The 23143-nt window shown below is 46.0% G+C and overlaps 1 protein-coding gene and 2 long non-coding RNA genes across 4 annotated transcripts; 1 reads left to right on the plus strand and 2 right to left on the minus strand.

Annotated features, from left to right (window-relative positions):
• Positions 1–33: 33 nt before the first annotated feature.
• LOC136499428 (kelch repeat-containing protein At3g27220-like) lies at positions 34–7504 on the minus strand. Its single transcript, XM_066495086.1, has 4 exons — positions 7379–7504; positions 7107–7280; positions 6552–6781; positions 34–217 (listed from the first exon to the last, which is right to left on the minus strand). Exons 1-4 carry the CDS (start codon positions 7502–7504, stop codon positions 34–36), a joined length of 714 nt encoding a protein of 237 aa, XP_066351183.1.
• A 1837-nt stretch (positions 7505–9341) lies between these two features.
• Positions 9342–21320, minus strand: LOC136498853 (uncharacterized). Of its 2 annotated transcripts, XR_010769806.1 has the most exons (4): positions 20890–21320; positions 20631–20820; positions 19654–19775; positions 9342–9641 (listed from the first exon to the last, which is right to left on the minus strand). It is a non-coding gene; the product is annotated as an uncharacterized lncRNA (long non-coding RNA). The 2 variants fall into 2 exon arrangements; XR_010769805.1 differs by having other exon boundaries at positions 20631–21320.
• On the plus strand, positions 18603–19414 carry LOC136499205 (uncharacterized). The gene is made up of 3 exons (XR_010769940.1): positions 18603–18710; positions 18835–18903; positions 18978–19414. It is a non-coding gene; the product is annotated as an uncharacterized lncRNA (long non-coding RNA).
• Positions 21321–23143: the final 1823 nt, after the last annotated feature.

A 23143-nucleotide genomic window follows, 5' to 3' on the forward strand; every position in this document is an offset into this window, starting at 1 on the left:
ACCTCATGGTGACTGCATGCAAATGACACAAGTTCACTCTGAATACCTATGAGGTCCACCACGTGGTATGGGTACTTCAGTTTGCCACTCGTTCTCCAGTGCCTTGCCATCCTTGACAGCAAGGCCCCAATGCTCCAATCCGGGTTCATGACGGTCCTCTTTGCCTCCACCCATCACATGGAGCCGCCCACGCCAAAGCTGAGTAGCTGGTGCATACCTGAATTTTTTTCACAAAATAAGTTTTTTTTTGGGGTGCTATGTGCCAGCAACAACTAGAGCAATACAGAATGCAAGCAATGAACCATTTCAGCAGATTTTGAAAATAAACATTGGCAGTATATAGAGGGCCTTACATTACAATAATTCCATGTATTCCTAAAAGGTTAATCTCATTTTGTAGGATTAGGCCGATCAAGCTGAATACTAAAAGATTATTCTCCATACAAAATACTACAATTTGATTCTTAGTTAACTGCTCAGACATTAAAAGGGCGTACCCAGTGCAGAGAGCTCCCGCTCTGTGCGGGGTCTGGGGAAGGGTGTTAGTGGCAAGCCTTACCCTCGCCTGTGCAATGCGAGGAGACCGTGACTCGAACCCGGGACCTTCCGGTCACAGGCGGTAAGACACTACCGCTTGCACCAGGCCCGCCCTTCAGACATTAAAAAATGAAAATTAGAAGCAAAATTATAACAAGCAGATGACTGGCATTATGTGTTTAACATGTTTGTTGAATAGGAGCATGAATTGGTAAAGCCAATGGACTAGAACCAAATTTGAAAAAGCGCGTACATGATAATAAATGATATATAGAAGAAAAAAACATAGAAAAGACATAAGCATCACTCCATGAACGGGTTTATGGCTAACTAGGAAATGGGGCGCGCCTCGCTGCGCCCGTTTTCCTTTTGATATTAGATCACGTTTTATTCATTGTGTAGACCGTGTGACGTGGTAACACTGGCTGAGTTTTACTCACTAAGAAGCTCGATAGATTATGCCTGTGGTAATGATGTCATCTAAAAATACAATTCCATAAGACATGTCATGGAGCCGAAGATGTAGGTACCTTTAATATATATGGCTTGGTCTATAGCTCAAGGCGCCTATGGACGTTACGATCCTTGTTGGCACCAGTACCACTGCAGTGACATTTGTTGCTTAAAACAGATAAATGGCTAACGATCTATAGAACTGAGGTATAGGCAAGAAATAGTATGTGCAAACCTAGATCCATCATGAGTTTCATGAGCGGCGACGTCTCCAATAGCTCTTTTCTTTTTTTCGTCTGGATGGATGTCTGTGATCTAAAGATTACATGTGTAAATGGACAGTCAATACGATGGATGAGTGAGGAAACACAGGTGTGGACTATGCTGTTGTTAGATAGGATTGTCGCTGCTGCATACCTCTGGAGTTAGGTGAACATGCCGAGGAGGTGGGGTTGCGTGGGCATCAGAAAGTGAGGGCTGATCCAACTGCGAAAACGGTAAGAGAGCATTGTTTAAAAACACAAGTAGCAGCAGTTTGCAAGTAAACATATAGCATGGCTGTATGGGTGTGTGAAGAGTCTGATTGGAGGCATTATTTATAAATTGGTGGCAGTTCACAGGGCCTATGTTTGCAGTATGTATGCAAGGTGGTAGTGCGCACCTGTGTGTCAGTCGTAGCCTGTGTGTCAGAGGCAGAGACAATAGGAAGCTCCTCTGTGGCAGATGGTGTTACATGTACATGAAGAAATAAAAAAAAGGTCAATGTGGGTGTGATACGGAAATGGGCAGAAATATGCAGAATGGGAAAATTAAACAACCTGGCAGTTGTGGATTCTGGTGTAAGGAAGATGTGTCTCCGGTGGCTAAAACAGTATCGACTTGATAAATAATGCCAATTCTTTGTAGTGACATGGGCGAGACACTGACACGAAGCTTAAATTGTCTTCCATAGAGAGCTGTGATTCGAGTCGGCAGAAATGCACTGGAAGGACCATCCATGGCGATGAGAGCATCGACCGGCATTCCAATTATCTCCTCTGCTATGGGCCCAAAGAAGACCAGTTCTATAGTTGGCGTAGCGTCGGTGTTTGCTGAGGCTGCTGGGTCTACTGCAACTATAGACAGTCGGTACCTATATGTGTTGACACATGGTTAGAAACATTGGATTTTTATGGCCTAAGCATGGCACCCTGAGTAATAAAACATAACCATATGCTAAAGAAAGTGATGCTGACCTAGGTCCGCCGCTTGTTCCAGAACAACTTCGGCCGGTGCAACGGGTAGCGCCACTTTCTTGTTTTAATGTTTTGTTGCATACTTGACAGGCCAGGTACCACCACGACGTGTCGGTGAGGACATTCTTTATTTTAACTTTGACAATATATCTATTGCCCTGTTTAAGAAGAATAGTTTAGCAGGAATTTCAGTAAAGGCAAAAACCATAGGATACACTGTACTCACATAGATGACATGGGGATTATCAAATGTAGAAAGGTCTGCAACAGTTATATTTTCTGGTGCTGCCTGGCTCGTGCCTGGTCCATCCCATATGGGCGTTGGAGTTCGACCAATGCAGGTACAATGATAAAAAAAAAGGATATGACTAAATCGTGGTAAATGCGCTAGTCATGCATATGCAACTATGAATAGAATAGAGTACAAAAGATGTGATGAGTGTACTTACCTGTCTCGTAAAGCTGCAACCTCTGGTATGTGAGGATTGACGTACCATTTGCACACCGAAAAAGTATGTGACGTCACAGAAAAACATGTGTTTTGTTTATTGAGAAAGCAATAACAATGTACCGTTGAACATAGAAGCTGTAACACCAACAAAGAGGAATATAACTGGTTCACGTGTAGCCATTTCCATGTACCGCTCAGCATCAAAGTTCTCGGCCTGTTCACCCCAAAGAGCAACTACCATGGTATCCCTTTAAAGCAACATCATGGGTTTAGATAAGAGCAATGTAGGAAGTACAGAAGGCAAAAGGTAAATGGAAAACAGCACAGTAGGTAGCGACTGTAAGGACGTACTTTCCATCTGTTATGCGTACATTTCGGATTGGCTTTGGTCCTCCTCTTGTATTTTGCATTCTAACATGTGTGCATCCCTGCAGCACGCCGATAGTATCTGCATACACGGTCGGTTAATGAATGCGGGCAGACAGGTTAAATTAGAATAATATGAGTGAACAGATGTGTAGGCTAGCAAGGCCAATCTGTGATACCTGAGCAGTATTCAGTAATTTGCTTTCTGGCCCTGAGGACCTCGAACGGTGCCACTCTGTATGCATACTCAGGAAATGTGGGTGGTATCGTTGTGATTTCACGGACCCTTGTGTGCACAGTGAAGCGTGCTAGAAACGGATGATCAACAGGTCGATATGTTGTACGTGCACTGACCACCTGGAAGAACTGAATATAGTACAAAGAGGCCTCTTTTAGCTGGGGCATGAACATGTGTATCCAATTCTGAGGAATCTGAGCTTCCATGGTCGTTCCCTGTAAGCATGGAAGGGATGTAAGAAAGGCAGTAGTGGTATGTGTGACTACAGAACCAAAGAAATGTAGAAATAGATTACCTGCTCATCAATGAGAATAAAATCTACTCTGACAATTTTAGGTGTCTGTTCTTTGTTCTTGCATTCAGAAAACCTGACGACTCTATCTCGTACAGTCCATTGATGTGAGTGAGGCGTGATTTCCTTTAGAGGTGAGCATGGAACATAGGAACGAAGACAATAGCGCGGAGCACAGGCAAGAAAAATTAGGAAAGCATAGGCGCAGTGACATGAACAAAACTGAGGAAAAACAGGCAGGAGGCTGCATACCTGACGGCTGGGTGAGCCCCGGCCGCGGGCGGAAGCAGAGCACGTACAGCCCAAATCTGCATACAAACGACCCAAGACTGAGCAGACGGACAGCCGCGTCATACGAAATAAAAGAATCGAGAAGGAAGGCGGTGCAGGCGAACGAAGAAGAGGATGGAAGACGGGCCGACATCCATGGACGCGGCGGAGGCACAGACCTACGCAGCACACGGCTGACGGTGCGTACCTGACGGTTGGGTGAGCCCCGGCCGCATCGGGCGGGCGGAAGCAGAGCACGCACAGCCCAAACCTACGTATAAAGGATCCAAAAATCAGCAGATCGGCCGAGCGCGTCATATGGAATAGAAGAAGGGAGCCGAGATCCAGAAGGCCGCCGGCGTAGGCGAGCGAAGAAGAGGAAGGAGGACGGGCTCGCGTCCATGGACGCGACAGAGGCACAGACCTACGCAGCAAGGTCCACGGTCGACGGCAATGGCGTCGGCGTGGCACCAGCAGCCGGTCCCGTCGAAGCAGGAGAAGAGGAGCGAGGAAAGGAGGCGGAGGCACTTAAGGCGCAGGTGGACGGATGCGGCGAGGCCGGCACGAGCGCGAGCGCCGAGGCAGCAGCGCGGCGCGTGCGCCTCCCAGGCAGTGCGACGACGGCTCCGAGACTGTCCGCACCGCTGCGCGGTAAAGCAGCCGGTACGCCAGGGCTAGCGTACCGGGCGTCTGTAAACGGCCCGGGAGCATACCGGCTGTACAGTAAAACGCCACAGACCGCGGGCGTGAGCCAGACACGCTAAACACTGTAGCAACACTATAGCAGCACTGTATCAAGAGAGAGGTAGAGTTGATGAGAGAGAGAATGGAGGAGAGAGGGAAATAAAATATGAAATAGTGGGTATAGAGTATGGGATAGAGATAACACGGGTGCGGGAGAAATGGGTATAGAGTAGAGAATCTCGATGACTAGGATAGAATATTCCTTTTTAGAGATAGAAATAGAGGTGGACGAGTGCGGATAGCCTAAGACTGGGCCAGAGCAGACCTGGGCCCATGAATCATGAGAGAGGAAAATCAGGCGTGCACACGCACGAGCTTGAGGCGCCGCGCGGGTGGTGGGCCTGAGGGGCGCGGCTGTTGGGATGACCACGAGGAAGAGAGCCCCGGAGGCAGCTGCGAGGAGAGGAGGTGGGCTGGCGGCATGGAATACGTGGAGGATATGGGCTGGAGGACCGTACGTATACAGCGGAGGATGGCTATAGCCGTCTACGCCGCTAACCCAGGACCGGAAGACCGGGAACGTGAACGCGGCGTGGCCACGCGGCGGGTGGGGGCTGGACAGCCGTACAGGAAACAGTAATTAGAGCGCTAAGAATGCGCCGATTCTAGGAGGCATATGGGGAGTTTAATATAAACTAAGCGCACTGTACCATACTGTCGGGCACCACAAAAGGGGTACCCTAAGCAAAGACTGAAAAAATCGCTTAGAACTTGTAAATATCGAAGCCAAAATACAACCGCAGGCAAACCCCATTTCATCCGAGGCCCGGCTGGATCGCCCGGCCCACCTCGAACAACATCCAGGCACGACCGAAGCAGGCTTGGCCCAGAACCATACCACTCCCACAACGCCAGCCGCACGACGGCACGGTACAGCGGAGTGGCCGACGAGACGGAAGTCACATCAACGCCCTGCCATCCGGGACAGGACGAGACGAGGGTTACCGGCCACTGTGCTCGGCACTGTGCCCACGGCTGACGTCCGTGCTACGCTGTGCTGCCTAACCCCTGCTCCAAGGACAGCGCGGCGTGGAAAGTCATGCCCGGGTCCCTGTAGCCCCGGAATCGACGTACAAGGCCAACTGCTCTCTCCGAGCCTCGGCTAACCGCTCCTGGGTTCCTGTAACCTCGGGGCTTGCGCCCGCCGAGCCCCCCACAATGGTTCAGCCTCTACATCGATGGGCCTCAGCTCTCTACATTGACGACGCGCTGGGACCGGCACGTCGCCCGCAGTACGCGCCACGCCCTGCGTCAGGCTGCAGGAGCTCCCACGTCGTACATAGGGCCTAGCTCCTGTAGCCTCGGAATCAGCGTACCCGCGCCGTCGCATCAACCCGCCCTTGGCTCTCCGCGCCGGTCAAACCTACAGTGACCAGCACGTCTCCAACAGAAGAAGGCGTGCCTGCCAGGCCACCACAGGAGCTCCCACATCGCACAGGATCGGGCGTGACCGGCGCGTCGCTCTAGTGCACCGAAGACAAGACCGCTCCACCGACCATACCGCCATAGTGACAAGCTGCAGGGCTCGGACATGCCGCCTCTGCTAAAAGAAAAATGCCACGTAGCAAATACATGTACCGTCCCTGTGCCCCCCTTCGACTATAAAAGGGAATGACCAGGGCCGCTCCTAGGCATGATCACACACCCGTACAAGCGACGGACAACAACATCCTATAACGCGCACACTCCTTCACTATAAGAGATCAACATCTCAAGCAACCTGCACTACTCCTCACAGAGACCTAGGACCGGCTCCCTCTCTCGCTCAGCTTGTAAACCCCTACTACAAGCACCTCGGTGCAAGAAATACAAGATCGCTCTTTCAGACTGGACGTAGGGCACCTATTGCCTGAATCAGTATAAACCTTGTGTCTCTTTGCATCACCATCTGGGATTAGGGACACGCAATACATTTTCACTCGTTGGTTGAGGACCCGCCGATCTAAAACACCGACACATACATACCTAGGAAGTGGTAAAGGAGGCAACTCCTGCCACTCTCTAGTCTCTTTGTCGAAAACGAAGTTGCGATTGATTGAGGCGCGGCACTGTGGTCCATACTGTCCTGAAACTGCATAAATGTATCTACCATATGAGGCCATTCCTAAATGAGAATGTGCCATCTCCTTGGGCATATCAAACCTTTGGGACCATGTGTTAGAAGTGAAATTGTAAACATCGACATGAGAATGGACCTGAAAAGCAAGGAACAAAGCAATATATCAGAAAGGAAGGATACTACCAAGATTTTGCAATAGTAATCATTCACCAAGTAAGAAATGTTTGATCTTGCTCATTTACTACAGACTATTTGAAATCCTAAACGTTATGAACAGTTCCTGGAGAAGTCGAAACCTTACAGCTAGATACTACACAGGTTGCTTCGATGTAATGGAATTAGCTCATAATTCAGCACAACCGAGCACTAGCCGTTCGATCTTTTAAGTGAAGCGTGAAAACATTGCGAAAAGGAAATCGTCCAGACTCCAGAGGGCGCGATAGTAAGCAAATGTGCCTCACAAGGTCGATGTCCCCGTACCCGGCGAAGACGTAGAGGAGATCCCCAATGTGCACCGACGCCCCGTCGAGGCGTGGCACGGGCGCTGCGGACATCTCCCAGTCCCAGTGCGGCGCCGGCAGGTCTGCGTACGTAGCGTTCAGGTGTCCCACCGCCTTGTCGCGCTTCCGCATCACCTGCGAGAGGAGCAATGGTTAGAGTAGATAGAGCGACGAAAATTGCTCAGAACATGTTGGTTCGTGCCAGGGCAATGCGGCGCGCGGCGGCGTGGTACCTTTCTGGAAGAGGAGGCCGAGAGCGGGGAGGCTCGACGAGATGAGAAGGCCCAGAGGAAGTTGGCGACGAGGGCGAGCGCGAGCGGCACCGCGAGGCGGAGCGGCAGGGGCTTGGAGGCGGTCATGGCGGGTTCGAACGAATGGAGGGGGAGGAGGAGCGTGGGGAGAGAAGAAGAGGACGACGCGTCGGCGGCGACGACATGGGCGAAGCTTTTTTTTTTTTTTTTTTTTTTTTTTTTTTGGCGGTTGGCTGGTTCGTGAAGAAGTAATGCTGTGGGAGAAAAATACTGTTTCGGCTGGAAATTTACAATCGTTTACGACAAGCTGATGTGGTGGGCGGCCGCACGATGGTGAAACCGCGGCGGATTTGGGCGGTGACTGTCACCGAACATCGGGAACAGGAACACGAGATTTTACCATGAAAAATCATTTTATGAAAGAAATAAAAAAATAATAAGCATTAGCTACTAAATCTTCACTATATCGGATGAGCTTACAAACGTAGGAAATTTACAATTTTTCTTTTTATCCTAGAACGACGATTCTATATCGGATGAGCTTACAAACGTAGAGAATTTACAATTTTTCTTTTTATCCTAGAACGACGATTTACAGCAAGTATATATATAGAGATGAAAAACCAGAATAGACGACGATCCATACCGGCGACCGGCCTACACTATATTCGTTTCAGCCCAAGCCTCCCGGCGACGGGCCTCGCTTCGATCCGACAGAAATTAGCCTTTATCTTGTACATAACTGAATTTAGATCACAACTCAACAAACTCCACCTTAAAACAAATTCTTTTTTTAGCATAAAACGAACATTCACCTTAAAAGAACAAAAAAAAATACTTCCGGCGTCAAATAACCTCTCGGGCAAAACAGTTATACCATTTAAGTTTGAGCATTTAAGTTAAGCTCAAACTTAGCGACAGTAACCAACGTCACGGCGTCCGGTTTCGGCGCGCACGTGTCCGCGAGATAGTACGAGCCCGATGGCCATCCGGCTCGCAAGTAGCGGCCCGGTTCTGTCGGTGTCGGCCCACATCGTGGCCGTCAGCCCAAGTCATGCATCCTGACTCCTGAGAGGCCTTCTAGTGTTATTATATTTATGTTTTTGTTCTTCTCAAAAAAATTATGTTTTTGTGTTTTCAATGTACTTTGGTGTGATTGATTTAATCATTCTCAAAATCTGATTACCAGTTTGGAAACATTCATGTGACGATTTTGAAATAATAAAGTTAAAAAATATTTAGTATATTTAAATTTGGAGCTACTAGTCAACATTTCAAAAAAAACTAAATTTAGGGCACTTTGGAACGCATGAATTTTATATGAAACGTAGAGGATTATCACAGGAATTAGTTTATTTTTATAAAAACACGTAGGAAATAGAAAAAATCCTATATTCTAAAGGGGGTCTCAACATTTTCTTGAAATCTTATTAAACACTTTGCAAAAAGCATTTCAATGTTTTAATGTCAGATATAAGAATAATGCCTTTAAAATGTTGAAATAGAAGGTTTAAACTCCAATCTGGAGAACACCACACCAATGTTTTCGTAGCATGGCAAGCTACTTCAGATTGATTAAAAAGTCACGATGTACACAGTGCAAAAAAATTAGAGATAGGAAAGCACGTCGTCTAGGCGGCCTCCCAGGATGTCCACGTATGTTCTATTTAATTGGTGCATTAGATAGAAATTCCACGACTCAGATGAAGCGCGTCACAACCAGCCTTCCTCCATACATTCGGCAATGGATAGATGAAGCAAATAGACGCATTCAATAAAGTAGATGAAAAATTAAATGACCATGCATGCAAGGACAATATAACCTGTAGGTGTACTTTGCATGCAAAAAGTTACTACGGTAGGGGATTTATATCACTGTGCTTTCACGTGTCCTTTACATAAAAAAAACTTACTATGACAGGAGCAATTTACATCACATGTATATTCTCCCTTTATATTAATGAATTTACTATCAATAGATACTAGAAAGTTACTATGGGAATTTACATCACAGTGCTTTGTCCTTTTACATAGAGGAACTTACTGACACCCAGTTTTTACAGGGAAGGAAGCAACCCCAGGTGAGGCCTGTGGTCCTTTTTAGCCAATGTGGTAAATTTTCATGCATGCACAAGTGTTCTATAGGCTATACAAAAAGTGTATGTGCTCTTACCATCTAGATTTACTATGAATATGTGCACCGTAGCAGCAACCCCAGGTGAGACCATAGCAAGGGCCTCTTTGCCTGCAGAAAATTTATCTGTCAGCAGGGATTTACATCATCCGTGGTTAAAAAATTACAGGTAGCTCAAGACAATGTGGTAAACTTTCCTGCATGATGAGTGTTCCCTAGCTTATTTAAAAATTGTAGGTGTTCTTACCATTCAAATTTAAAATGAACATGTGCAAATATGAAGGCACGCCGTCGAGGCAGCCTCCCAGGGTGTCCACGTATGTTCTATTTAGTTGGTGCGTTAGATAGAAATTTTACGATCTAGATGAAGTAGTGCCTCCATGACCCACATGAAGTCGTACCTCCATGCATGCCATGGTAGGCTGAAGCAAGTGGATGCATTGAATGGAGCAGATGAAAAATTGATTGAGCATGCATGCAAGCACCATCTAAAATTGTAGGTGTCCTTTGCATGCAGGAAGTTACCATGAGAATTTACATCACTCTGCCTTCTCCTTTTATATAGAGGAACTTACTGGCACCCAGTTTTTACAGGGAAGGAAGCAACCCCAGGTGAGGCCTGTGGTCCTTTTAGCCATTGCGGTAAATTTTCATGCATGCACAAGTGCTCTCTAGGCTATATAAAAAGTGTAGGTGCTCTTACCATCCAGATTTACCATGAATATATGCACCGTAGCAGCAAGCCCATGTGAGACCATAGCAAGGGCCTCTTTGTCTATAGAAAATTTACCGGTTAGCAGGGATTTACATCACTCGTGGTTAAAAATTTACAGGTGGCTCAAGATAATGTGGTAAACTTTCCTGCATGCACGAGTGTTCCCTAGACTATTTAAAAATTATAGGTGTTCTTGCCATTCAGATTTATCATGAACATGTGCACCGTAGCTACCTAATAGTGCCTCCTAAATACTTTGTTGGAGGTAAAATAGTACTTCTTTTACACCATGCATGCTAAGCTTCATGTGCCTTCGGTTAAAAAAATTCAAACGCACAACATAGGCGAGAGTAGGTGGGTCCATCTAGTGATTGGCCTCCTTGCTATCAGTGCATGAAGAACAGCTCCCTTTTCGAGAAACATGCATCGACATTTGTACTCACACAGCCATCCAAGCGTGCATGCACACCTTATTTAGGTTGGACCCCACTCCCATTGATGAGGTCCTTGCACCTGGTGGTGGCAGAGGTGCCCATGCCTCGTCCAAGCCTCCAGCTCTTGCCTATATAAGCATGTGGTGTGCCACCCGATGATTCATCGCTTCCTCCCATTGCTTGCAAGTGCCCTCCTTGTAGTTCATATAATTCACCCCTGTAGTAGCTTGTGTTGTTGTTTCTGGCCTTCATTACACTAAAACCACCAGCATAGATGTCGTGACATTTCTCAGGCACGGATAATGGCATAACCAGAATAGATTGCATAGGAAGCACGACACGGTAGGTCTGTGCTGTGAACCTATCGTAATGAAAGATTTTATAACATTAACGCCTAACTATGAACGTAGCGAGTGGCTAGACAAAGCTTTGAATTTGAGGTCACTTAGTTAGCATGTGCATATGAACGCAACAGGCACACTTTGTGCATATACACGTGTTGTGATCATGTCTGACCAAATCATTCCGCTGTGCCTATATGTGTTTAGCGCATGATCTCGATCCTGGGAAGTGGTGTCTGCAGCCTTGTTCGTGCCCTTGTTGCTATACATCTAGCTTCCCATTCTCTTATTTTATTTTCCTTTTGTTTGTGTCGGTCCTCTCCTCTCCTAACCTTCATCTCGTCAGTATGTAATTTTTGTGGTGCTCCGAACATGTACAGACACACATTGATGGCACATGGAAGGAGCTTCCTCTAGCAAGCCAAGGAAGAGGCAGCATGGGGAGAGTGTAGCTTCAGTTCTAGGTGTTTGATTGTTTATCGTTCCCCTTTCATTTATGTTGTTCCCATCCCTAATTAGACATTCCTCGCTCTGGCTGTCTTCCCTGCCCTCTGCCTCTAGCTATAGTTGAGAGGACAGTACGTGAGAGGCAGCAACGTCCGAGGTCTAAAAGACAGCTAAAGAAAAAAAGGTTAGTTGTGTACCTTCTCGTTTGTATAGGTGTGTGTGCGTAGGTGTTGTGTTGCTTTCCCCTTATGTTAACGTGCAAGTTTTGATTCCATACGCAGGAAATTGTGGTGGGCCTCAGCAAAAAGCAGGTGCCAATATATGTCCTACAAATCTACGATTACCCTATAGACATATGTACTAGGTGGTGATAAAATAGATTCCTGGGTTGTCTGATGCCTTGTGCCTTGTGCAGATTGCCTTTCCACTAAGACTTCATATTACGGGCCTCCAGCACATGAGTGCCAGCACTGTGGTGCGCGGTTTTGGTACCAAGAGCGTGTGAAAAGGTCATATCCAGGTGACGCAGTCGCTATTCGTTTCCATCTTTGCTGTAAGGGAGGGAAGGTCAGTTTGCCTTTCCAAAAAGACCCTCCTCCATTCCTAGATGGGCTGTTGAATCCAAATGGTGGTGTTCTTTCCAAATATTTTATTAAATCTGTTCGGTCATACAATTCTATGTTTGCATTCACATCGCTTTGTGCTAAGATTAACACATGTGTAAACAAGGGGCTTGGTCCATATGTGTTTAAGATTAATGGCCAGGTCCACCATAGAATTGGATCTTTGCTGACGGATGAGGGTGCGGCCCCAGTTTATGCACAGCTCTATATTTTTTACACTGAAAACAAAGTTCAAAATCGAATATCGATTTTTGATAGGCATAGGGAGTCTGACGATGGTAACCAGGTTGACAAACAGATAGTTGAAGGCTTGGTATGAATGTTTGATGAATCAAATGCATCGGTAAAATCATTTAGGGTAGGTAGGGACTTACTGGTACAGAGCCAGTGTCAGCCATTACGCCTTAGGCTATTACATGATAGGTCCTAGAACACGCCCCAATATAGTGCGCCGGTAGGGTCTAAGATAGCTGCTTTGATAGTTGGGGACTTCTCTGAGAAAAAAAGAGCCTAGATATAATCATTTAGGATAGGGGTTGCGGCCTTAAACGAATTAGCAACCTACATGCAATCTATATGGCATTACAGTACCCGATTTTGTTCCCTTATGGGGACCAGGGTTTCAAAATAGGAATTAAGTACAAAAGGTCAGCGACCTTGAGGGTTGGAGCTAGAGGTGAGGTCACAATGCTTGAGTACTATGCTTATAGATTACAACAACATAGATGTGAGGCAATCACATTGATACGTGGCGACCAATTATTCCAGCAATATATTGTTGACGCATTCGCATCCGTGGAGGAGAATAGGCTTAGGTTTATAGTTAAAAAACAATAAGAACCTAAGGTTAGAGGTGTACAAGGGCCTCAAGGATGCGCTTTGCAAGGGTGATGTCGATGGCAGTGGCGTTGGTAAGAAGGTTATTTTGCCTGCTAGCTTTATAGGGAGCAAACGGTGTATGGTTCAGAATTACCAGGATGCAATGGCCATCTGCCGATCATATGGGCCTCCAGATATGTTTATTACTTTTACATGTAATCAAAAGTGGTAGGAAATAGCTGATGCCCTTACATTTGTTCTAGGGCAAAGGCCTGACGCTAGACCTGATATAGTTAGTCGAGTCTTCAAGCTAAAGGTGGACGAGCTTGTTTCTGGGTTAAGAAAGGAACTTATTTTGGGAAGGCACATGCAGGCATAGCTACCAATTTCCACCCTCCATCACTATGTTTCTTATTTGGAAGATAGGCCTCACTAGGCATCTAGTGGATGCTTACTGCATAATGGATTTACCAGGACAAACCATTTGGGTAGCTGATTTGTCTAAGTGTGGTCCCATGTATTATTCCTTGCCATCCAGTTAGGGACGTCCATGCTAACAGTGTCCCATGGAATAACTTATTTGATTGCCTACCATCTTTCTAATCCTGGTACCCCCATTTCCTGTTTCAGTACTCTACACCATCGAGTTCCAAAAGCGTGGCCTGCCCCACGTTCATATCCTGGTTTGGCTTGAAGGTAACACTAAAGACCCTCGTCCTTCTTTTATTGACTCAATAATATGTGCAGAGATACCGGATAAATCATCTAACCCACTAGGTTATAGTCTTGTTGATGAATTCATGGTGCATGGCCCTTGTGGTCAGCTGAATCAGAATTGCCCATGCATGAAAAACAACAGGTGCTCCAAGTTCTTCCCAAAGGGCACTCAACAAAACACAATTGTTGGTGAGGATAGCTTTGTGCAGTATAGGCGCCGTCCTGACACTGGGCACTTTATCGAGCGATATGGTGTTAAACTTGATAACGAATGGGTTGTCCCATATAATATGATGTTGTTAAAAAGATTTAGAGCACATATAAACGTTGAATGGTGTAATAAAACACATCTTATCAAGTACCTATTTAAATATATTGCAAAAGGGCCGAACCGTGCTAGGGCTGTCATTGAAACATGTGCATCTGACATTACTAGGGACAATTCACAAGTTGAGGTTGGTAGTAGCTGCCTTAGTGCCTAGCCATTAGATTCCCAAAGGTAGCCTGAGGATGTGGATGAGGTCCGTGAGTACATCGATTGCCGCTATCTATCTTCGCATGAAACTATCTGGTGCTTGTTTGAATTTGATATTCACTATAGGACCCCTGCGGTGGAAAGGCTGGCTGTGCACCTTCCTTTCATGAATAACGTTGTGTACCCAGCTAACCACCCCTTGTCTGCTATTGTACATGACCATCATTACATGCAGACAACCCTCACCGAATGGTTTTCTGCTAATAGGAAGTTCCCATGCGCTCAAGAATTAACGTATATAGAATTCCCAACAAAGTGGGCCTGGAATAAAAAGTACAAGGAATGGCACCCACGCAAGGGGCCTACAAAAATTGGTAGGGCTATATATATCAATCCTAGTTGTGGTGAGTTGTATTACCTTCGTATGCTCCTCAATGTTGCCAAGGGTGATACTTCATACGAAGACCTCCAAACTATTAGTGGTGTCCTATATTCAACATTTAAGGATGTGTGCCAGGCTATGGGTCTTCTTGATGATGATAGTGAGTGGCGTGAGGCCCTTAGGGAAGCATCTATGTGGGGATCAGCTGCTCAGATGCGGCAACTTCTTGTTACTATAGTCCTTTTTGCTCTGTCTGTGACGTAGCCTCCCTCTTCAATGAATTCTATGAATATTTTACTGATGATATACTTTACAACATAAAAAAGATGGTGCAACTGCCTACCTATAATGTTCCAGAGGATCACCTAAAAAATTATGTTTTGCTTGAACTGGATGGTTTGTTTGTCAAAAACGATGGTTTAATGACTGATTATGGTTTACCAGAGCCTGATCGAAGCATGCGTAGCAAAGTTACAAATAGGCTTCTAGCTGAGGAACTAGCCTATGACTGTGAGGACCTCGTGCATATCCATGGTACCCTCGTTAGTCAGCTGAACATTGAACAAAAAAATGTTTATGATGTTGTCACACAGTCCGTCTATGAGAAGTTAGGCCAGTGTTTTTTTGTGTATGGATGCGGTGGCACCGGCAAGACATTCCTTTGGAATGCAATTATTTTGCGCCTGCGATCCGAGAAGCTTATCGTCCTCGCTGTGGCCTCATCTGGAGTTGCTTCCCTATTACTACATAGAGGTCGTACTGCGCATTCCCGGTTTAAAATTCCTATAGTTATTGACGAGTCGTCCATGTGCAATATTAAGAGGGGAACTTTTCTTGCTGACTTAATAGCGCATATCTCTTTGATCATATGGGATGAGGCGCCTATGACCCACCGACATTGCTTTGAATCTTTAGATCATAGCATGCGTGACATTCTTGGGGAGACAGACTCTTCATGTTTTAATAGGTTGTTTGGTGGTAAGACCATGGTGCTCGGCAGAGATTTCCTCCAAGTGCTACCTATGGTCGAGGGCGGCAGCAGGTTAGACACCATTGATGCATCCATAACTAACTCTTATTTGTGGAATCATGTTAAGATTCTAAAGCTAACAATCAATATGCGCTTACTTGGGATGTCTTGCAGTGGTTTGCCAACTAATCAGGTGAGAGCATTTAATGATTAGGTGTTGAGTATTGGGGATGGCACTGCTATGGGTAGTAATCATACTGATGATGGAGACTCTGAGCTGGTTGAGATACCTCATGACATCTTGGTTCCAAAACTTGGCTCTCCTATTGATAATATCATAAGATCTACCTATCCCTACCTATCCTAACTTAGACACATTCTACTCAGACCCAAACTACCTAAGGGAACGGTCTATCATTGCTCCAAAAAATGATACCATCAATGAGATTAATAACCGCGTCCTTTCTTTAATCCCAGGACATGAAAAGGTATACCTTAGGTCTGATTCTTTGGTTGAAACCTCCAAGGACCATGGCAACACAGACCTACTTTATCATGTTGAATTCCTAAACTCCCTATAGTTCAAGGGCATCCCTTCTCATAAACTTATGCTTAAGGTTGGCTCGCCTGTAATGTTGCTGTGCAATTTTAACCAGAGTGCTGGCCTTTGCAATGGTACACGTCTTATAATAACCCATTTAGGTGACCGCGTATTGGAGGCTCAGATAATAACTGGCTCTCACATTGGCAACAAAGTTCTCCTTCCTAGAGTTTCGTTGCACGTGTTAAGCACTAAATGGCCATTTGTTCTTAGCAGACGCCAATTTCCAGTAAGATTGTGCTATGAAATGACTATAAATAAGAGCCAAGGACAAACTTTGCATAGCGTTGACCCATACCTACCGTGCCTAGTTTTTCTCATGGCCAGTTGTATGTTGCTATATCACGTGTTACATCTAGAGATGGACTACGTGTTTTGATTGACGATGGCACAGACCTGGCCTCTAACCTTACTAAAAACATTATTTACAAAGAAGTCCTTTGGGTGCTCTAGTAATTTTTTCCCTATATATGTTGGGCCCACACATTTGCAGGCTATGGTCTCCTAGCTTACCTGCATTATAGTGCTCTATTTGATACACTTCTTTTTCTTTTGTTGATGGGCCGCCACCAGATGGAGTACACCTTGGTATCACAGATTAATCCAACAAGGCACAATTGGACCATCAAGGTTAGAGTTGCTAGGATGCGGAGACTATCTTCGACTCCTAAGTGGAAGGGTGTAGCTGCCATGGAACTTGTTCTGGTTGATGAAGAGGTATGTCCCTTGCTACATGCGGATATATGCTATTTCCCCTTAACTGTGGCCGTGCAATCTGAGACTCTACATCAGGGCGTGGGTATTACGTCTTGCATCAGGCATAAAAACCTTAGCAAATTTGCTGATTCTTTAGTTGAAGGCCGCTCCTATATGATTAAAAAATTCCAAGTTAGTAGGCAAGCAAGGAAGTATAGCCTTGTACTAAACCCACAAACAATCTATTTTACACCGTGGACTGTCACAGAGGAGATACCTACAGAGCTAGCCACCCAGCTTCCCTTCTATGTTTTCAATTTTGTGGACTTTGAGGAATTAACCCATAGAAGGAGGAACAGACATGGCCTAGTAGGTATGCACTGCCCTTGCCTTGCCTATTCAGATTCCCTTTTCCTATTTTCTGGGATTTACTTCGTAGGTGACATGGTGTTTGGATTCCCAACAGATGTTATCAGACAACTTACAGTCATACATCCGGTGGTGCGATCTAGTGGGCTAAATGGTGTGTGCGTGCGTTGGGTGGTGGAGCTACGTGATCTAAGGTTGCTTCCGTGGTAGTTTATGAGTATTCTGGTTAGCATAAACTTATTGTGACTACTCTTGCAGCGATCGTCTCTTACAAATTACATTGTGGGGCGAGCATGCAACCTCATTTGAGGACCAGATCCTTATTGAAACCATTGATAAAGATGAACGCGTTGTGATGGTTTTTGCTGGGGTGCAAGTGAAGCAATACTTAGGTGCATGCTATTTATCGTATCCTTTCCATATATCCTCTGCATTATGCCCAGTTCCTATTATAACCTATCTAGCCCATTGCCAATGTAGGTGCCACAACATGTGCGAGTGGTGATGACACTAAATGGTACATGAACATTGACCTTCCAGAAATGAACGCTTTTCATGTTAGGTAATATGATTCCCCTGCTGTTCAGCCTTTACCGATTTGCAGGGTGTGTAAATGGTTGTTGGCCTTGTCCTTAGTTTACAGGGAAGAGGCTCTGAAGTTGTGTTCCTGCCCGACGATGATGATGCAGAGGCGGGTGTTGTTGATGAAGCAGGTGCCAACAAGAAAACTATTGCCGAGCTCCTAGCATTGGATCCCCATGACAGCAATGTATTGCCTCCTTCATAGCAATTACCTATATGCACTACTCAGGTCAGGTTGCTGAAATTTGGTCTGCCCTTCCATGTAGGGTGTTCATTTCACCTGCAACGCAATCATAAGAGAAATAGATGTTTCCAATGGTTGGTGGTATAAAGGTTGCAATACATGCAAGCGGGACTGAAGGCTACTTTCGATGGCTTTGAATGCACTAACTACGATGAGGCTAAACCAGTGGTTATTCCCAGGTAATCCTTGTTTCAAACGGTACTGTCCCTCCCCACCAGACAAGGTAGCTAACTTGTTCTTGATGTGTCTTCTTCTTTCCCACCCAAGCTATAAGCTAAGTGTGATCATCGAGGATACCACTAGTTGCGTGAAAATATTTCTCTTCGGAGGAGTAGCTGAACAGGTTGTTCGGTAGACTGCCGCTGAGCTTGTTGAAGAAAGCTCATCCAATCAGATTTTGCTGCCTGCACCCCTTCGCGGCCTTGTTGGTCGAAGGTATGTCTTCCAGGTGGTTATCAGTGAGCAAACCTTTAGGACTGGGCAGCTCTGCTTCCAAGCTAGGAGGGTGTTCCCCGATCCAACGTCTGCTGAGGCTTGTGGTCCTACCGGACATTCGCCGCATGATCCTAGGGATCCCAAAGCTATGAACAAGATTGGGACATCAAGTGTTGCCTTTGGAAAAGACGACCAGCCACACGTTCCTGAGGTTCCTAACAATGCAGAAGGTGGCTCGACCCCTCCTCCTGCCCCTACCACAGTAGCTGATACCAAAACCTCATCCAGCAAGGGGAAGGAGGTACCCTCTGATGTCCATAAGGAGCATGGGTATGTACAATTGTGGACTAAGTAATCTAAATCATTTTCCATACCCATGTAGTGCACTATGGTCACCTTCCCGGGTGAAGTACGAACCATGTATGGGTGATTTGCTTATATAGTTTTTTTGCAGAACTATTCTAGGCAAGAGACCGAGGTCTGCTCGTAGGGATCTATTCCCTGCAAAGAAAGCCGGAGCAAGGTAGCTTATTCATTCTTATACTATTTTATTGTTTGGTTCCATCAGTTGGGTGACAAAGTATTTCTAATTTGCAGCGATGAGTAGGCCTACGTCCTTGGGCTCCACCATCAACCACCTATCGCTACACAACTTCATCCAATAAATCTGATGCTGTTCTATGCGCTCCGTGTTGGTGCCATAATCGGTGTTCCAGTTTTAAGTGTGTCATGTAGTGGGTAGTGTCCCGTTGTGGTATGAACTTGGCCTATGAGTCCTTACTTGTGTTGGACTTTGGAGATCCCTAGGCTCATCGTATCCATTAGTTCACTATGCCAGTTTAGTAGATAAGGATCTTTATGTCTTCGTCTTAGGTGCAGTGCCTAAACTAGGGCCTTTACCTGTCGGCCAGAGTAGCTTGGTACTGTGTTGCCACCAGCCATTTTCGATTACTGAGCTCGAAGAAATAATTTGTATGCCCCCCTGTTTGTTTTAGCTCTGTGTGTACTAGCTTCAAGTCGATTAAAGTGTTACGTCTAATTGTCTCCCTTGTGGACGTATCCAGTGCCTTGTACATTACACTACTATCTATGCAATGCGTGCACTCGCACCTTGAGTCCTATGTGGTAATAAGTTTGTGTGGTTTGATCCACATGAGGATTGTACCTCTTGGCTGTGCTCTGGTTGGTGAATGGAAAAAAATAGAAAACAGGAAAGTTTCACCATGGAGATTGTGGAAATCAGGATGATGGAGTAGGGGCGATGAACGCTGACCTGATTGTTTTGCTGCTTCTTCCGTTCAACAGTCTGCATGAACCAATTGCCCAGAAATTGGATGCCCGTCGGGTTCCTGACATAAATATATTGCCGTCGGAGGCAAGTTGTGCATGAAAGCCCTGCCAAAATTTACCAAGCATCAAAGTGAGATGTCTAGTACGTATGATGGTTGCGCTTTACCAGTCTCACCATTGCCTATGTTTAGTTGATGCCAGATCTTATTATTTAGTCTGGTCATCAGGAGATCCATTCTAGCTGCACTACCAACAACGGCCAATGCTGCTGGCAGTTCAAAGGCAATGATTTTTTTACTAATAACGGTGGTTTATACAGCTCCTAACTTGTAGAGGACGAGCCACCCACTTATTGTCCAACATATATGTTTTCTATCCAAAAGTGGCAACATGAGAGCGTTGCTTTCCCCGTTCCCACACCACCGTGGTGGCTGCGTGCCCTGTGTCCCCGTCGCCGCCTCCCTTTCTCCTGTGTTCATCCGCCTCGATTCGGCTCTTCGGACACGGTGGGAGAGAGCTGGGAACCGAGTCCTAGAAAGCATGTCCTGCTTATTTCCTTGGTGTGTCTTTGTTCATGGGCTTTAAAAGTTTTCTATATTGGAACATCAATGGGGGAAAAATTAGGTACGTACTGCAAAGGAAATGATGCAACAGATTAGTCAAACGGATATGGAATTTTAGAATCTGAGACCCCGAGAGGATAATGCATGCCACTCCATTTGTAGTCACGACCATATGTCGGTTTCCCTTCCTCCCTGCTAATTCCAACTACTTGTCTACCAGCCTTTATCGGTTGTCTCGTAAAGGCGTCACACTTTATCCTAGCTTCTATACGAGTCTTGCGACTGCTGTGACAATCTAAAGTATCATTAGCCTCACCGTTGTGTTGTTATCCACCGAATCATAGAGACAAAATTAGCTTTTAACTACCATGGGTAACAGAAAAGCAGGTGTGTATACCTGCAAGTGAATGGTTTAATCAGACAGCTCATCAGGCACTCCGGCCTCAGCTGCTGTCCAGCGTCTTGCCCATCCTCTTCTAGCTGTGTACCAGGCTGTTGGGTTCCTGCGGCCAAGAGCCGGTCGTCCCAGCTCAGCGCTCTGGCGGAGGCCGGCGTGACGATGACCTTAGGTTCCTCGATACGTCATTCTCCATCAAATCACAAAAACAGATTAGCATGTGTACCAATCATAGTTACCAAAGATCAATTGCGTGCACCTGAAAATGAATGGCCTAAACGGACAACCCATGTAGCGCTACAGCCTCGGCTGCTCGTCCGCTGCTTGCCCGGCCTCTGCTGCCTGCGTACCCGGCTGCCGAGTTCCTGCGCCCAAGCGTCAGTCGGCCCTAGCTCCGCGCCCAAGCCGGGTGCCTGTCTGCCGGTCCAGGCCCCGGCCCGGCCGCGCTGCTGCCCCCTACCACCTGCCGGCGGTCACCTCCAGGCGGAAGCCGCGCGCTCGCACCCCTGGTAGGTTGGGCCCTACCCTGCCTGGCAGGCCGGCCGATGGCTGCTGCCGCGCGCCCGCGCCATCGTTGTGTCGCCGTATCCGGAAGCCGGCCGTGGGCGCACGGCGATGCCGCCGAGCGGCGAGTCGGGATAAGCGGTCTGTGGGATTGTTGCGTGGGCCGTGCTGTGTAATGTCTAACTGGGCCTGAAGAAAGCTAAGTGCCTAGCGTCTGCTCTCTGCTCCCAAGTGGATGTGCTAAGGCCAGAAGAAAGGCCAAGCTGCTAGAGTGGCTGTGCGAGACACCTCCCGATAGCCTGTTCGTTTAGCTGTGGCTTGTCGTAAACGATCGTAAATTTTCAGCCGGAACAGTATTTTTCTCTCACATAAACTAGCCAGCAGCACTTCTTCACGAACCAGCAACGATACGAACCAGCCAACCGAACAGGCTTACCTACGCATGCAACGCAACGCATGCAAAGAAAATCGCACATAATACTACCTTGTCTACGTGCCTACATACACAGCGTGTGAGTCAGCACGTCATAGCAGCCCTGCAATTAGTTGGAATCAACGCAAAGGGCGCCGTACCTACATGCCACAACACAACTACCTTTCGATCGGTACAATTTGCAGGGTAAGTCCGAAAAATGTACTGATTATTTCCCAGGAAAAACATCTTCATTAAAACTCAGTGATGGAGCTGACTCTGGTGGTAAGTTCATCATGGTTCTCCTAGACGAACAAAACAAACATCAAAATATCCGTACTGGAGGTGGTAAACAGGTACCCATATTTCTAATGGAGCACAAGTAATCACCTTAAATATCATATATCTCTATGTGAACCAAATTGTGAAGCCAAGCCCAACAACTTCCATCACCTGAGGAATCTGCTCATCCAAAACAATGATCATTTTGTTTGGGGGGGTTGGGGGGTGTTATCCATCAAATTCCCAGTCGTTGGTCAAATCACAGTAACACTTTAGTTGGCTCAAACTATCAATGATCTCAATTTTGTATGGTCTCGGTGATAGTTACCTACTGCTATTTCAAGTATCACATATGCAGAGAAATGAGAGGTAACCAAAGGTACTGAATCGAGTGCAGAAACCACAATTGATGATATCCAAATTGCAACCACAGCAGATGTGCCATATACGAGAACAGAATATGATTTGTCAGAATCCAACTGCACAAAAATGGTGCTTAGAAATTAGAATTACATGTAACTGGTAAGCCATCAAAAAAGCATCCTTGCTTGATCCATCGTATTGAATCAGGAATTGCAAAAAACCAGGGGTTACTATTTGGTCCCCATCCGTAACCAACTAGGTTGACCGGGACCAGGAAATTGATAATGATTTGATAAATTTGAAGTTCAGCTTTCGATTCTTGGTTTAAAAAATTTGAGTAAAACCTTTCTTGCTTGTACTCAGACTGATTGATGTATGTTAGTGTAAAACTAATAATAGTGTGCATGACCACCAACCTTTGTCATACTTGACATCCCTTCAGATACCAAGATTTGCTGTGTTGGAGATCTAAGTGTTTACATGCACAACTCTACTGTCAGCAGATGTTTACACATCCTTGCTAAATGAACAGCGGACATGCAGAACTTTACTATCAGCAATTTTGCATGCAATGTCCTTTTCTCTTTACATACAAGCATTTGCTATCGTTAAGCAGGTCCACAGATAAATGACCAAAAGGTATTTACATGCATAAATCCGATCAGCCAATTTTAGAACAGACCGCCACGTCCAGGATCATAGTATTAACAACACATGTAGGCCCTATTCGCTTCTCTTATAATCCGTCTTTTTCAGCTTGTTTTTTTCAGCCAGAACAGTGTTTTTCTCTCACAACAAATCAGCCGGAACAGTGTTTCGGCTTATTTTTTCAGCGAAGCGAACAGGGCCGCAGATACATAAATGGACAGCAGGTATTTACATGCGCGAATTTACATACAGAGATTCATTACTTATACATTTGAGAACAGGCCACCATGGCCAAAAAACATAG

This window comes from Miscanthus floridulus, chromosome 13 (assembly GCF_019320115.1).
Source record: "Miscanthus floridulus cultivar M001 chromosome 13, ASM1932011v1, whole genome shotgun sequence".
Taxonomy (NCBI): Eukaryota; Viridiplantae; Streptophyta; class Magnoliopsida; order Poales; family Poaceae; genus Miscanthus; species Miscanthus floridulus.